Source organism: Lampetra planeri, chromosome 28, assembly GCF_965212315.1.
Source record: "Lampetra planeri chromosome 28, kcLamPlan1.2.h2, whole genome shotgun sequence".
Lineage (NCBI taxonomy): Eukaryota > Metazoa > Chordata > Hyperoartia > Petromyzontiformes > Petromyzontidae > Lampetra > Lampetra planeri.
The window spans coordinates 11,013,666-11,027,489 of record NC_136134.1 but is presented as its reverse complement, the minus strand read 5'-3'; the positions used below and the strand labels follow the sequence as shown (position 1 = coordinate 11,027,489).

Below are 13,824 nucleotides of genomic sequence, written 5' to 3'. Positions count from 1 at the left end.
AGCTGACGCTGGTGTACGTGCAAGTGTATCGTGATTTAAAAAAAGTTCAACGAATGGTTGTGAAAATCTACATAATTGGCATATTGATCATGCAGTATACTGTTCACGTTAAAGGATAAATGTGCGCCGAGCCTGAATGTTGTACTGACTGCGTTGTAAGCGTACGTATTCATAAACAATTCAAAGGTGCCGTTTGTTACTGACCGCCTGACGTGTTGGGTTCAGCACCCGTGATTGTATGTGTAAGTGCGTGTCGAGCGAACGGTGGTTAGCGCACCGCGCTATGGACCCAGCAGCCTAAGTTCGATTCCCTTCCACGGCTGTCACCGATGGCGAGTGAAATCTTGACCAGTCGGCCCTGCGCCACCCACGCCTGCCTGCCTCCACCGGCGTGGTGAAGTATGGTCACACAAAAAACCTCGACGAATGACGTCAGGAGTTCCCTCCCATCCAGCAGTGGATGGACCGACAGAGGCTGACGGCACGTGTCAGGCGGACGCGGTGGCCGTGTCCGCGTGCTCGCTACCTCCGTAGGCAGCGAGCACGCGGAGTTTGAACCCCACGTGGAAGTCGCCACGTGACTTGCCTGGCCGTGCGAGAGCTCGCTCTGCACGTGGAATGCGCAATCAGCGGCGACAACGAGCGGGGCGCCGGTTCGTCGTTGTGTTTTGGCGCCAGGTGCCATCGAGGATGCTTTGCGGAGAAAATAAGAGAACGACATTGTACGTCCGTACAAGAGGCAGGCGTGACTGAGACTCCGATAGTGTGAACTGGCCCACAGTGCTGCTCGTTGTTAAACGAGCCACTGCTGCTGCACGTACAACAATCACACGCAGAAGGGAAGGCCGCGGAGCTGATGGGACGTGAACAATGGCTATGTAGTGAATGTGAATGGTCAGAGACGTGTGGGGAAGGAGGTGTAGAGTGGGTATGTTATCACAATGCATATCGACCCGTGTGATGAGTGGTCAAGAATGAGTTTATAAGTGGTTGTTCACCAAATTACTACAATACAGTGCGAGTATAAATCATTGTAATTAAAAACCTGCAAGACAGCCATGCGTCCACACCTTCACAAACCTGCACTGACCAACCAGCGTTGTGAAGTGTGTCACTCACCCAGCGTGGTGAAGTGTGTGAGATAACGCCCACACGAGGAGGCCCTCACCCAGCAGTGGATTGAGACTGCGCGTGTTGGTGCCGCGTGTCGGGAACCGAACGCGCTCTCAAGCGCGCGGCACGGAACGTCGGGCGTCGTGTGGGCAGCACGCGGCAGGACCAAACAGCGCAGCGCACAGAGAGGGAGCGAGAGCGAGCGAGCAGGCTGTGGTTACCGCACCACGCGAGCACAAATACTAATTATCTGAAAACATCGCAGACAATGAAAAAGGGCACACACGAGGTGGCAGGAAGGGGACTCCGCTTGAACAACTCGGCGCGGCCTACTCCCGGATAAAACAGCAAGGTGCTGTTTGGGAGAAATCAAGTTATACGGACATGCCCTTTGGCACGACGCGCCCTGGAAGCGCACGTCTGCCACTCGAATTCCCGTGCGGCTCGCACCTGGCTTCCGTGGGAGCTGTGTTTGCTGTTGTTTAAAAGACGCCTCCTGCTCCCTGTGATAATTGACGTTGTCCACGTGGCGCGTCCAGCTGCCCCCCGGGCGCCCTGCCGCCGTGGCGCGCGCGGGGTTCGCCGCCGTTGTCGCCCTCGCTTCGGTTGCGACCAGGGCTTAGGGAGGGGGGTTCTCGCTGCACATCCACCGGGTGGGCTGGTGAACTGGGGCACGCAGGAGGCGCGTGGCTGCTCGTCGCCACAGCTGCGAGACAGAGAGATCGAGAGAGAGATAGAGATACTGCGCGTGACGTGTCGGGTGTGGATTTATTTGCCATTGCCGGCGACCTGAGCACACCCGGCTGGATTCGAGGCCAGGTTGTGTCGCTCTGCTGTTGATCCTTGGGCTGGTGACGCTCCGCTTGTCGTTGTTGTTGTTGCAGAAGTTCGTGGTTCAGATCTAGCGGCCGCCCTGTTTAATACCGCGATGTGTATTAACCACAAACCTACCACTACGACGAGAGCTCCTACGCGCCGTCTGATGAACTCACAGGGGGCGATCAAGATCCCCTGGCGTCATGCGCAAGGGCGGCCAATTGTGGGATCACGCCACGCACACGCAGAGCAGCAGCAGCAGGCATCGATCGGCAGCAGACTCATGATGCCCCCAGGACACTCTTGCAGATGAGACTGCATCCTGGTCCCTGTGTTCAGAGCCGGTCACAAGAAACCAACTTGAGACTTGGACTTTTGTGTCCTTGGTGTCTTTTCTGTTCCCTCTCTCTCTCGTCCCTCCGAGCGCGTGTTTGTATCCCAGGCGGGTGTGTATATCCCAGGCGTGTGTCTGTATCCCAGGCGTGTGTTTTGTTCTTCTCGAACGTGTCGTTGTTTCGGCTCCGACTTGCTGGATCGCCGTACGCGCTGTGCTCGTGTCGTCGCGGCGTCTCGGGTCAGTGTCTCTGCCGAGACTCCCTCATCCTGATCCCTCGAGCTCTCTCACCACGCTTCACAAAGATTTGCTTCAAAATCGAATTCAGAATTACGCTCCAGATATACGCATTGAATCATTATCATCATCATCAGCCATGATCTATCCACTACTGGATGAAGGCCTCCCCAGACAATCGCCCATCCCCACGTGGTCTCACGACGCGAAACCGTTTCCGAGTTACCGAGCACGTGGGGCCGGTTCCGCATATGCTGCCGATTCCATTTCTCCCGTGAAACTAAATGACTTTAAAATTTTATTTTAGCAGCAGGTAAGGCCCACTGAGCTGCCATGTCGCTTTTTTAGAAGCCACCTCGCTATCACAAATGATAGCTCAACGAAGTTGGCTCATCGTGTGGACATTTGTATAGCAGCCAAAATGACTCTAAACTCGTCATGTTGATTGTAAATGTGGAGGGGGGAAAACCGGATGACCCGGAGAAAATCCAGAGCGACACGCAAACTCCAAATATACAGCAGCAGGCGTCAGGGTCTGGATCGAACCCACGACCTCCTGCACACCAGGCGAGGTAGTTAACATCTCCTAGCCACCGTAATAATGATGAAAGAGAGAGAGACGCAAACTCCAAATATACAACAGCAGGCGTCAGGGTCTGGATCGAACCCACGACCTTCTGCGCACCAGGCGAGGTAGTTAATATCTCCTAGCCACCGTGATGATGATGAGAGAGAGATGCAAACTCCAAATATACAGCAGCAGGCGTCAGGGTCTGGATCGAACCCACGACCTCCTGCACACCCGGCGAAGGAGTTAACATCTCATAGCCACCGCGGCACCCATCGTCCCTGGGCTGTTGCACGGAGCGCTCAGCCCCGACCCCCCCCCGCTGCCCCGTGCTGAGTGCACGTGTTTGGGAGCCCGCAACCAACCGCTCCTAAAAGTTTTCGGTGAATTGTTTCAGCCAAGAGGCTGCAGTGTGTTTATATTGAATTGCTGTATTCTTTCTCTCGTGTGATACAGGCGAGGGAGTCAACATCTCTTAGCCACCGTGGCGAGTGTACCCCCCCCCGCCGCCGCCGCCATGTGAAATTGAAAGAGCGTTGTGTCCGCGTGGTCCCAGATCGCGTGTCATGGCGAAGTCGGAAAGCCAAATGGACATCGTGGAGAAGCAGACCAAGCCGCGGCGCCAGCGGCTGTCGGCGCCGCTGCGACTCGGCGCGGCCCTCCTGCTGTGCGCCCTCACGTGCGCCGTGGTCGTGCTCGCCGTGCTCTACGTGGCCGAGCGAGGTGCGCGATGACGACGGGGGAGTGTTTGTCGCGATAGCCAGGATGGCGGAGTGTTTTTGTCGTGACAGTGAGGATTGGGGAGTGTTTGTCGTGACAATGAGGACGGGGGAGTGTTTTTGTCGTGACAGTGAGGATGGGGGAGCGTTTGTCGCGACAGTGATGGGAGTGTTTGTCGTGACAGTGAGGATAGAGAGTGTTTGTCGTGACAGTAATGGGAGTGTTTGCCGCGGAAGTGAAGAAGTGCACCTGTTCGCGCGAGTGATGGAGTGTCGCGGTGGGATTGAGTGTTGTTGGGAACGATGGGAGTGTTGCCGCGATCGATGGTGTGAAAGAAGCGTTTCATTGTGAAGGAGTGTGCTGGAATGAGTGCGCTCGAGTGGAGGAGTGTTTCAGTGTGAAGATGCCAGAGGGAGTTGCGTTGACGGTAACAGGGAGGGGGGCACGGGGACTGGCAGGCAGCCGTGTGCCAGAGTCAGTCACTCACTGTGTTTGACCTGGTGCCCTGGTGACTTGGTGACCTGTGACCTGGTGACCTGGTGACTTGGTGACCTGGTGACCTCGTGACCTGGTGACCCGGTGATCTGTGACCTGGTGACCTGGTGACCTGGTGACCTGGTGACCTGGCACCCTGGTGACCTGGTGACCTGTGACCTGGTTACCTGGTGACCTGGCACCCTGGTGACCTGGTGACCTGGTGACTTGGTGACCTGGTGACATATGACCTGGTGACCTGGCACCCTGGTGACCTGGTGACTTGGTGACCTGGTGACCTGTGACCTGGTGACTTGGTGACCTGGTGATGTGGTGACCTGGCGACCTAGTGACTTGGTGACCCGGTGACCTGTTCACCTCGTGACTTGGTGACCTGGTGACCCGGTGACCTGTCGACCTGGTGATGTGGTGACCTTGTGACCCGGTGACCTGGTGACCTGTTGACTTGGTGACCTGTGACCTGGTGACCTGTGACCTGGTGACTTGGTGACCTGTGACCTGGTGACCTGCTGACCTAGTGACCTGGTGAATGTTTTCCCCCACAGAGAAGAGGGCGTCTTGGAATGTGTGCATCACTCCCGAGTGCATCGCGGCCTGTGAGTAACCGCCACCACCGCCGCCACCGCCGCTCCATCGCTTCCGCCGTACAAAACCTTCCCTCCCCGCGTCGCCACCCCCTCTCGCACGACCGCTGACCGCCTTGTCGGCGCGCGGGCAGCATGGGCCGGTGATGCAGACACCGACGACAGTAGCGTATATACTGCAGTACATTATAGACTGTACCGCTAATGGAGAGAATCAGATATCGCGGGGATTTTGACCCGACGATGCAAGGTCCAGGTTTCCGAAACGGAAACCAAATTAGAATAGAAAATTAAAAAAAAACACGTTTTATTTCTCCCGCAATAGAATTATTAATTTTATATAGATAGTGTCGTCGTTAATGGAAATCGTATCTCACATTCGCTGAGTAGGAACCGCAGACCTAGCTGGAAGGCTGCAACCAGGCGGTGAGCCTGCACTACCAACACTTCATCTGGAGTTCTCTATATATCAAGTTGCTTTCAGCCAATTCGTGCAGCCACGCTGAGTAATATGACTCTTTTTTCAGCATGGTCCTGCTGCTGCTGCTGCTGCTGCTACATTGGGTTGATATTTGTAAGACGTTTTCAGCCGATCAGTGATGAGTGGTGTTTACTATCACTATGCATGTCGGGAGGAAACCGGAGCACCCAGAGAAACCCACAAATGCGAGGGGACAACACTCTATCCTGTACAGAGGGGACAGGAGATCAGTCCACACTTTGCTTGACGGCAATCTCCTGGTAGAGCCCGGGCATTGCACCTCCTCGATACCCGCGAGAAGGGAGCCTCGCAAACAGCGTTGGATTTGTACGTACGTTGAACTTCTTTCGCACCGTACGTATAACCAAACGTGCTAATCGGAGGTGCGAGGGTAGGACAACAAAACAGTTCTAGACAAATGAGTTTTCAATCTTGATGATGATTTAAAAGTGCACAAGCTCCACTGGCTTCCTGACAAGGCCACGCGCAGCAAGGCCACCACCAGAATCGTCTCCTGATGACCCCGTCAATGTCACGCCACGAGACGGAGCGTTGAGGTGCTGGAATATCAGTGGGGTTGCCACCTCTCCTGGTTCTCCCGGGACTCTGCTGTTGTTGTGGAGTCAGCTGCTGTCCTGGGAAATCTCAAAGTCTTCCCGGGACGTGAACTATCCCAGTTTCGTTGTTTTTTTGTCAGTTTCTTAATCTCACTCCCTCACTCGCCCGCTCTATCGCTCACTCGCCCGCCTGCTCCATCACTCGCCCTATCTCTCGCTCGCTCGCTCGTCCACTCCCTCACTCACCTGCTCCCTCGCTCGCCCACTCCCTCACTCGCCCACCCCATCGCTCACTCGCCCGCCTGATCTATCACTCGCCCTATCTCTCGCTCGCTTGCTCCATCGCTCGTCCACTCCCTCACTCGCCCGTGTCGCGTGGGGGGAGTTCAGCGGCGCGCATCCTGGACGGCATGGACTCCACCGTGGACCCGTGCCAGGACTTCTACGGCTTCGCGTGCGGCGGCTGGCTCAAGAAGCACGTGATCCCCGAGCGCAGCTCCTACTACAGCACCTTCGACATGCTGCGGGACGACATGGAGGTCGTGCTCAAAGGTCAAATAGTCGAACCGGGCCGTGATCTCAATACATCGTAGCGACCTTTAAAACTAAACTTATATTTTTTGTATCTTACCAGGTAACGCCCACTGAGCTGAATAGTTATTTTTCAGAAGCGACCTGGCCGTCACAAATGATATCTCAACGAAGTGGCTTGTCATCGTGTGGGAATGTATAGCAGCCACATACTTTGAACGCGTGTTGATTGCAAATACGGATGGAAACCCAGAGGACGCGGGGAAAATTGCACGAGACCACGGGGAGAGAGACACTGCAAACTCCAAACATACAGCAGGCGTCAGGGTCGGGATCGAACCCACGATCTCCTGTATACCAGGCGAGGTAGTTGACATCTCACCACAGTGGCGCCCTCCGGCGCAAGCGAGCAAACGAGGAGGATTATTTGGTAGCTTGTCATCCGGTGACAGCCCTTGTAGCCCAGTGGTGGAAATTCCACATTCCCGTTGCATCACGTAACTCGCTGACCTGCCATCTGTGAAAAATAGAGCATCATAGCTCATGGGATTCCTCCTCCAGGCAAATACAGATTCTGTTCCTGAGTCGATCCAGAGAACAACCGCTCTTGGCTTTCCCTGCTGCTGAGTGTCGCTCATTGTATCGACCCCGGAGGGATGACGGGCTGAGTTAGCTTCCCAACCGGGAGTTGAACTCTCTGAGCTTCACGATTGTGAGCCGCTCACTCTCCGCTGAGCAGCCCCGGGGCCGCGAGGCGCGTGCCGTCACGGGGCCCGTTCGCCGCTCTTTGTAACCGTGGACATATACTGGACGTGGTGTGCCGGGTACACTATCATCGTTATCATTATTATCTGGTTCGCCGGCTCGGACAGACTCGGCTGAAATTGAGCACTGGTTTGTACCACCCTTCACCCGGCTCACAATCGAACTCTGACTGTGGATTGCTCGCTGTGTAACGCTCGCTACGAAACACTCGCTAGGGAACGCTCGTTACGAAACGTTCGCTGTGGAACACTCGCTATGGAACACTCTCTATAGAACGCTCGTTACGAAACGCTCGCAACAGAACGCTTGCTATGGAATGCTCGTTGCGGAGTTATGATTTGACCCACGCTTGTGTTGTTCTGTTTTCAGATGTCCTCGAAAGGCCAGACACGGGCAACCGTGAAGCCATCAGGAAAGCCAAACGGCTGTACAGATCCTGCATCAACGAATGTAAGTGGTTTAGAGACTCAAGGTTGACCGTTTGACAGAGTCCAACTTGAGCTGAGATTGTTACATCAGCTCTGTCCGTCTCTCCATCCACCTGTTCGTCCATCCGTCTGTCCATGCTCTCTGCAACATGGGGCTCATGATAACTCTCGTCAAGATGATGACATTTGAATGACATTTCGGTTTAAGTTGTGTTGCTATTAGACGTTTACCCCATGAGAGAGTACCGGACAAATTAACTTCAGGGTTTCTAAAAAACTTGGACGAAAAAAAACTCCTCCAGCGATTATGCGAAGGGATTTTCAGCCAAGGCGATGACGTCACACGCGCAGACTATGGCGTCATCTAACCTTGCGACTCGGCAACTTGACGTCATTATCGCCAAATACCCGTCAATCCTGTGCAGCCGAAACGCGTGTTTGGAAAGGGCGAGACAATAATCCATTCGTGCGCACGCCTGTTCTTCCTCGCGTGATGATGATGCCATCGTTCGACATATCCTCGCGCACGGAAATACGTCTGCCGGGGTTCGTATTGTGCAGGCACTTTCCTCGAAGCTGCCAGAATGAAAAATAAATACCATAATTCTTTTACGATGCTTTGGAAGGCTCTTCGGGAAGTTTAATGATGTTTATCGGACAATAATGGCCTCTAACGACTGCTTCCAGACATCGGAATATTTACGCCAGAATTCGTGCCTACGCATCCGCGCGCAGTGCGTGGACACGATCCAATAGACGCGCGCATGCGCACGCGGCAATGTTTCCTCTCCAACGCCGCAAAGTTCAGGACGAATCAGAATCGGAATACAGATTTACGTCGGAGAGAATTGCCTGCTGTCAATGTCCACGTGTGAAGCCACTTCGTTGAGCTCTCGTTTGTGGTGGGCAGCTCGCTGCTGAGAAAGAGCTACGTCGCCGTTCAGTGGGGGGGCCCTTACCTGGTAAAAAAAACAAGTTGTTTTGTTTGTGGGTTTTAGCTTAACTGGGTGGCCTGCTAAAGCAAATAGCCAGGCACGGGTGAACAGCAACAACGGGTGAACACCAACGGGTGAACAGCTCCAATGGTCCTTACCTGGTCTAATAAACAATGTACTACTATAATGAGCCATACTCTTAGTTCTTTCGGTAAAGTCACGTAGGTAAAAAAATAAAATTAAAATTAATAAAAAATAAAATAAGTTTTATTAAATGTATTTTATTTTATTTTTTATTAATTTTACCGAAAGAACTAAGAGTATGAATCCTTGCAGTCACGAAAGCTTCAAATCTAGAATATGAGCCAATAATGTTTGTGTGTACCGCGCGTGACGTCACTCCAAGTCGACCAGCCCCCCTCATTAATAATCATGAACAGGTGACGTCCTCCACATGTAGCACCCCCCCCTCCGCCATTAATGATCATGAGCAGATGACGTCACTCCACATCGAACAGCCCCCCATTCACAATAATTAGCGGCTGACGTCACTCCACATGGGGTGGCGAGGCGCCTCCTCCCCCCTCCTCGGCGTCAACTTAGAACCCTCACTACAAAGGCAGAACCCTCACGTCATCACGTGGTCTCCGTAACGCTGTTGAGACATCGACGTAAAAAGGACGTCATGATGAACAAGGGATTATAACCTCCAAATGAAATACGTCTGTGTCACCGCGCCCTTACCGATTGCACACGAATGGAAGCAATGAACATCACGTCGCGCTTGGCCTTTCGCTTGCAAGTTTCACATTTACCGCAATACACCGTTCTTGGACGGCCTCAAGGCTCGTCTATAGCCAGAAACAAATCGGAGAAACCTCCCTGCTGCCCGGTGCACGCGGGTAGAGCCGCCTTTGAGTGGTGACGACACCGGTCGGCATTGCACGACAGCGGCGGCCGGTGGTGTTAGAACGTGGCCGTGAGAAAGGGCCCCGCTGGTGTCACGGGGACGGGAGCTGGCCGGGCGCCGACGCAGCGATTCGTGTCTTTGTCTACATCGCGTTGGCACCGCCCCAGGTCCTCCCCTCCTCGTCTCTCGTCAGAAATTCTGCCCCCTGCGTCTTGCCGTGATTGCGCCGCGGCGCTTGGAGTAAGCAAGCGACTGCTAAAAAGTAAACGCTCGTTTTGCTGCTGTATATATTACGGTGCCGGCAAGCGCCACCGTGGCTAGGAGATGTTAACTCCCTCGCCTGGTATACAGGAGGTCGTGGGTTGGATCCCGACCCTGACGATACCTGCTGCTGTATATTTGGGGTTGGCGTGTTTCTCTCTCCCCGTGGTCGCTTGTCGCTAGCTGCTGTGCGTATTGAGCCTCCGTGGTCAGCAACTGCGAATTGACGTCCCCCGCAAAAACTTATATTTGATGACGGTGCTGATGATGATCATGGTGCTGATGATGATCATGATGCTGATGGCAATGGCCGCCGACCAAGAATAATATCGCAGCGGCAGGTAAGGAATGGAACGGGTCAGAGAGGGGACGCCCAGAGAGGAAATGGAGCCACGAATTCGGTGCGAGAGGTGGTGGCGGCGGCGGCCGCAGCGGCTGCGGCTTGGAGTGAGTGGCCCTTCACCCAGCAGTGGATTGCTTGACCGTGTCTGACAATGATGATGACGATGGCGATGAAAAAAAAAAGCAATCGTGGGAGGGAGTTGTTACGCAGCGGACGTGAGTCCTCCGGCACCTTCGTGTGCGGCATTCACCGATGGCCTGCGTATGCGTGGCGTGCTGTGCTTCATGTCTTTGTTTCCACACCCAGCTGCCATAGAGGAGAGGGATTCGGAGCCGCTGCTGAATCTCCTGGACGGGATCGGCGACTGGCCCGTGACCAACGACAACTGGACCACGACTCACGGTACACTCGGGGCAGAGGGCCCCTCTAGACCCCGCCCCCCCCCCAAGACTCCACCCCCCGCCCAGACTCCAGACGCCCCCGAGACTCCAGCCCCCCCCCAGCCCCCCCCCCCCAGACTCCAGCCCCCCTATATATTCCAGCCCCCCCCCAGACTTCAATTCAGCACCCCTCCAGACTCCAGCCCCCCCTCTATATTCCAGCCCCCTCCCCCTATATTCCAGCCCCCCCCCCTCCAGACTCCAGTTCAGCCCCCCCCCCCCTCCAGACTCCAGCCCCCCCTCTATATTCCCCCCCCCCCTCCCCGCAGACTCCAGCCCCCCCCCCTTCTAGATTCCAGCTCCCCCTTTAGACTCCAGCCCCCCCCCCCCCCAGACTCGAGTCCCCCACCAGACCGCGTGCTCCGAGCGACATCTCTCACGAAGATCTCAGAATCGCCGTTGTCGCCACCGGAGGAGCAACCCGACGGGGCGATGATGAAGCCCTCGTCCGCAGTTGCCCGGCAGGGGCGGGTGGGCTGCCTTGGCACGCACGCGGTGCTGCGGCAAATCTCTCGATTGTTTGCTGGGTGTTTACTCCGGCTGCTTTCGTTTTTTTTTAAATGATTTCTAGCCCTCTCGGGTCGAACGCGTTAATCACGCAGCATTGGCCCTGTTCATAACAGAGGAGGACGGAGAAGGACGTCACGGTAACTCTCGTAACGATGAGCCATTATGGATGAGACTTTAGTGTAAAGTTATGTTGCTATTAGTGACTCGCCCCCGAGAAAAGCGGACACTCTGGTCAAAACTTAAATGAATGACCTGCGCGTGCGTGCGCTTGCGTGCGTGCGTGCGTGTGTGACGTGGGGCTCACGGCAACTCTCGTAGAGACCGATCCGACACAAACGAAACTTTCGTGTGAAGTTGTGTTGCTCGTGGGGGAATCCGCCTCCAGAAGAAAAAAAGAAAACCAGCCACATCGATCGAGGCTCTGTCTCTCACAGGGGCTGGTTGGGTGGATGGGTGGGTGTTGTGGCGAGGTGGTAACCCTCGCGACGATGATCCGACGCGAATTACATTATTAGTTTTTTACCAACAAACTTTGCGCTGCGCGATTGTCGGCGAGCTTCGGGCTGTCGTCGTGGTCGCGTCTGGCCCCGCAGGGGACGACTGGCGGCTGGACAACGTCCTCGCCAAGCTGAACGCCGTCTTCTGGAAGAGGGTCATCGTGGACATGTACGTGGGGCCTGACGACGAGGACTCCAACAAGCACGTCATCCACGTGAGCGCACACCACCACCACCACCCTCTCCCTCTCTCTCCCTCGCCAGCACGAAGTCCGACGTTTCGGCTACCCACGTGCTGGGAGCCTCGTTCAGGAAGCGAAGCGAGCAGCCCTTCGCGTCCCCCCCCCCACGGTTCGGCAGGGTGAAGGTTCAGATTTTTTGTTTTATTTAATTCCGCAGCACGCGCCTTAGCCGAAACGTCGAACAACGTACGATCGTGATACACGTGCGCTGCATCTGTGTCCAGCAGCGTGCAGGGAGGCGCGGGTAGTTCAACACGGGGCGTGCATGGGGCTGTCAATACGAAGCCGTGCATCAATAGCTGATTGTAACGTCGTTTTCTATATACAAATATAAAATGTACAAAGAGGCAATGTTCCATGAATCGATGCTATATATATCGTCTCCCGGTTAAATAAAGTAAAGAAGTTCAACATATATCTACATACGTGTGTGTAAACATACATGTGTGTATACATACATGTGTGTGTATATCTACATGTGTGTATACACGTGTGTGTGTATAGCTACATACATGTGTGTATACACGTGTGTGTGTATATACACAATGTACCCACGTGGAACATTGCGAAGGCAAAAATTCTGCGGCATCGACAAAAATGGGTCCCGTTTCGTGACCGCCCTTCGGTGCGATTGGGGGTCACTGAGCCCCCCCCCGCCCCCCCCAAGGAGTGGGGGGGGGTAACCGTACCCACTCGTTCAAGTTGCATCATCTTCTGTAACCCCCTCGCGTCGCAAGCCTCGTCGGAGATCTCGGCAGGACTGGCGGCTGGTCACGCTCGGTCGCCGTGTCAGCGGAGTTACACAGCAAAGGCCCCGGGCCGTGTTTTCCCAAGCGAGGCGTGTTTAAGGATGACCCCCAAAGACAAACATCGCTCTGTGATCTCACAGTCTTGTGGGGATGCAGAGGTTAGGACTGTGGTGGTGGTGGTGGTGGGGAGGGAGCGGTGGAGCGGCGGGTTAGCGCCACGCTGCGCTACGAACCTGGCCACTCGAGTTCGATTCCCGCCCACGGCCAACACCGGTGACGATGATCTAAATCTGTCCTGGGCCTCTCCTAGGTCGACTCAGCCTTAAATGAGTACCTGGTGCGATGTGCAAACATCGCGACTGGGGAGACAAGGGCGGCCGAGCGTGGTGCTGGCCACCCAACTCCTCGTGTGCCGTTCCGGCCTTCATGGGTGCAAATCGCTAACAGCACTTGCCCCAACAGTCTGTTAAGGCTACACGGGGGATCTTTGCATTTGTTGTGGTGGTTGTGCGTGTCGAGCAGACACCGCCCTTAGTGCGCACACTCGTCCACTCGGGTCCCTCCGACTCATATCTCCGACTGCACGAGTCCACGTTGTGTGTGTGGCTTATCCTCCGCCTGTGTTCCTCTGCCCAGGTCGATCAGCCAATGCTTGGCCTCCCCTCCAAGGATTATTACTACGGTGACGGCAATTACAGAACGGTGAGGAGAATGGACAGAATTCACTTACGACTCGTGGCCAGTGGTGTAGTAACTACATTATCAGTGGCGTAGTAACTACATTATCAGTGGCGTAGTGACTACATTATCAGTGGTGTAGTAACTACATTATCAGTGGCGTAGTGACTACATTATCAGTGGTGTAGTGACTACATTATCAGTGGTGTAGTAACTACATTATCAGTGGTGTAGTGACTACATTATCAGTGGTGTAGTAACTACATTATCAGTGGCGTAGTGACTACATTATCAGTGGTGTAGTAACTACATTATCAGTGGCGTAGTGACTACATTATCAGTGGCGTAGTGACTACATTATCAGTGGTGTAGTAACTACATTATCAGTGGCGTAGTGACTACATTATCAGTGGTGTAGTAACTACATTATCAGTGGTGTAGTAACTACATTATCAGTGGCGTAGTGACTACATTATCAGTGGTGTAGTAACTACATTATCAGTGGCGTAGTGACTACATTATCAGTGGCGTAGTGACTACATTATCAGTGGTGTAGTAACTACATTATCAGTGGTGTAGTGACTACATTATCAGTGGCGTAGTAACTACATTATCAGTGGCGTAGTAACT

The 13,824-nt window shown here is 54.4% G+C and overlaps 1 protein-coding gene across 1 annotated transcript in view; it reads left to right on the top strand.

The window, feature by feature from the left end:
• LOC144728452 (membrane metallo-endopeptidase-like 1) overlaps positions 1-13,824 on the top strand; it is a 48,146-nt gene that overhangs the window by 1,589 nt on the left and 32,733 nt on the right. The window contains exons 2-8 of the mRNA XM_078607902.1: positions 3,625-3,791; positions 4,829-4,879; positions 6,296-6,457; positions 7,571-7,651; positions 10,385-10,480; positions 11,622-11,740; positions 13,153-13,218. Of these exons, the coding sequence (XP_078464028.1) occupies positions 3,635-3,791; positions 4,829-4,879; positions 6,296-6,457; positions 7,571-7,651; positions 10,385-10,480; positions 11,622-11,740; positions 13,153-13,218 (732 nt within the window). The 5' untranslated portion in view covers positions 3,625-3,634. The remainder of the gene's footprint in view (positions 1-3,624; positions 3,792-4,828; positions 4,880-6,295; positions 6,458-7,570; positions 7,652-10,384; positions 10,481-11,621; positions 11,741-13,152; positions 13,219-13,824) is intronic.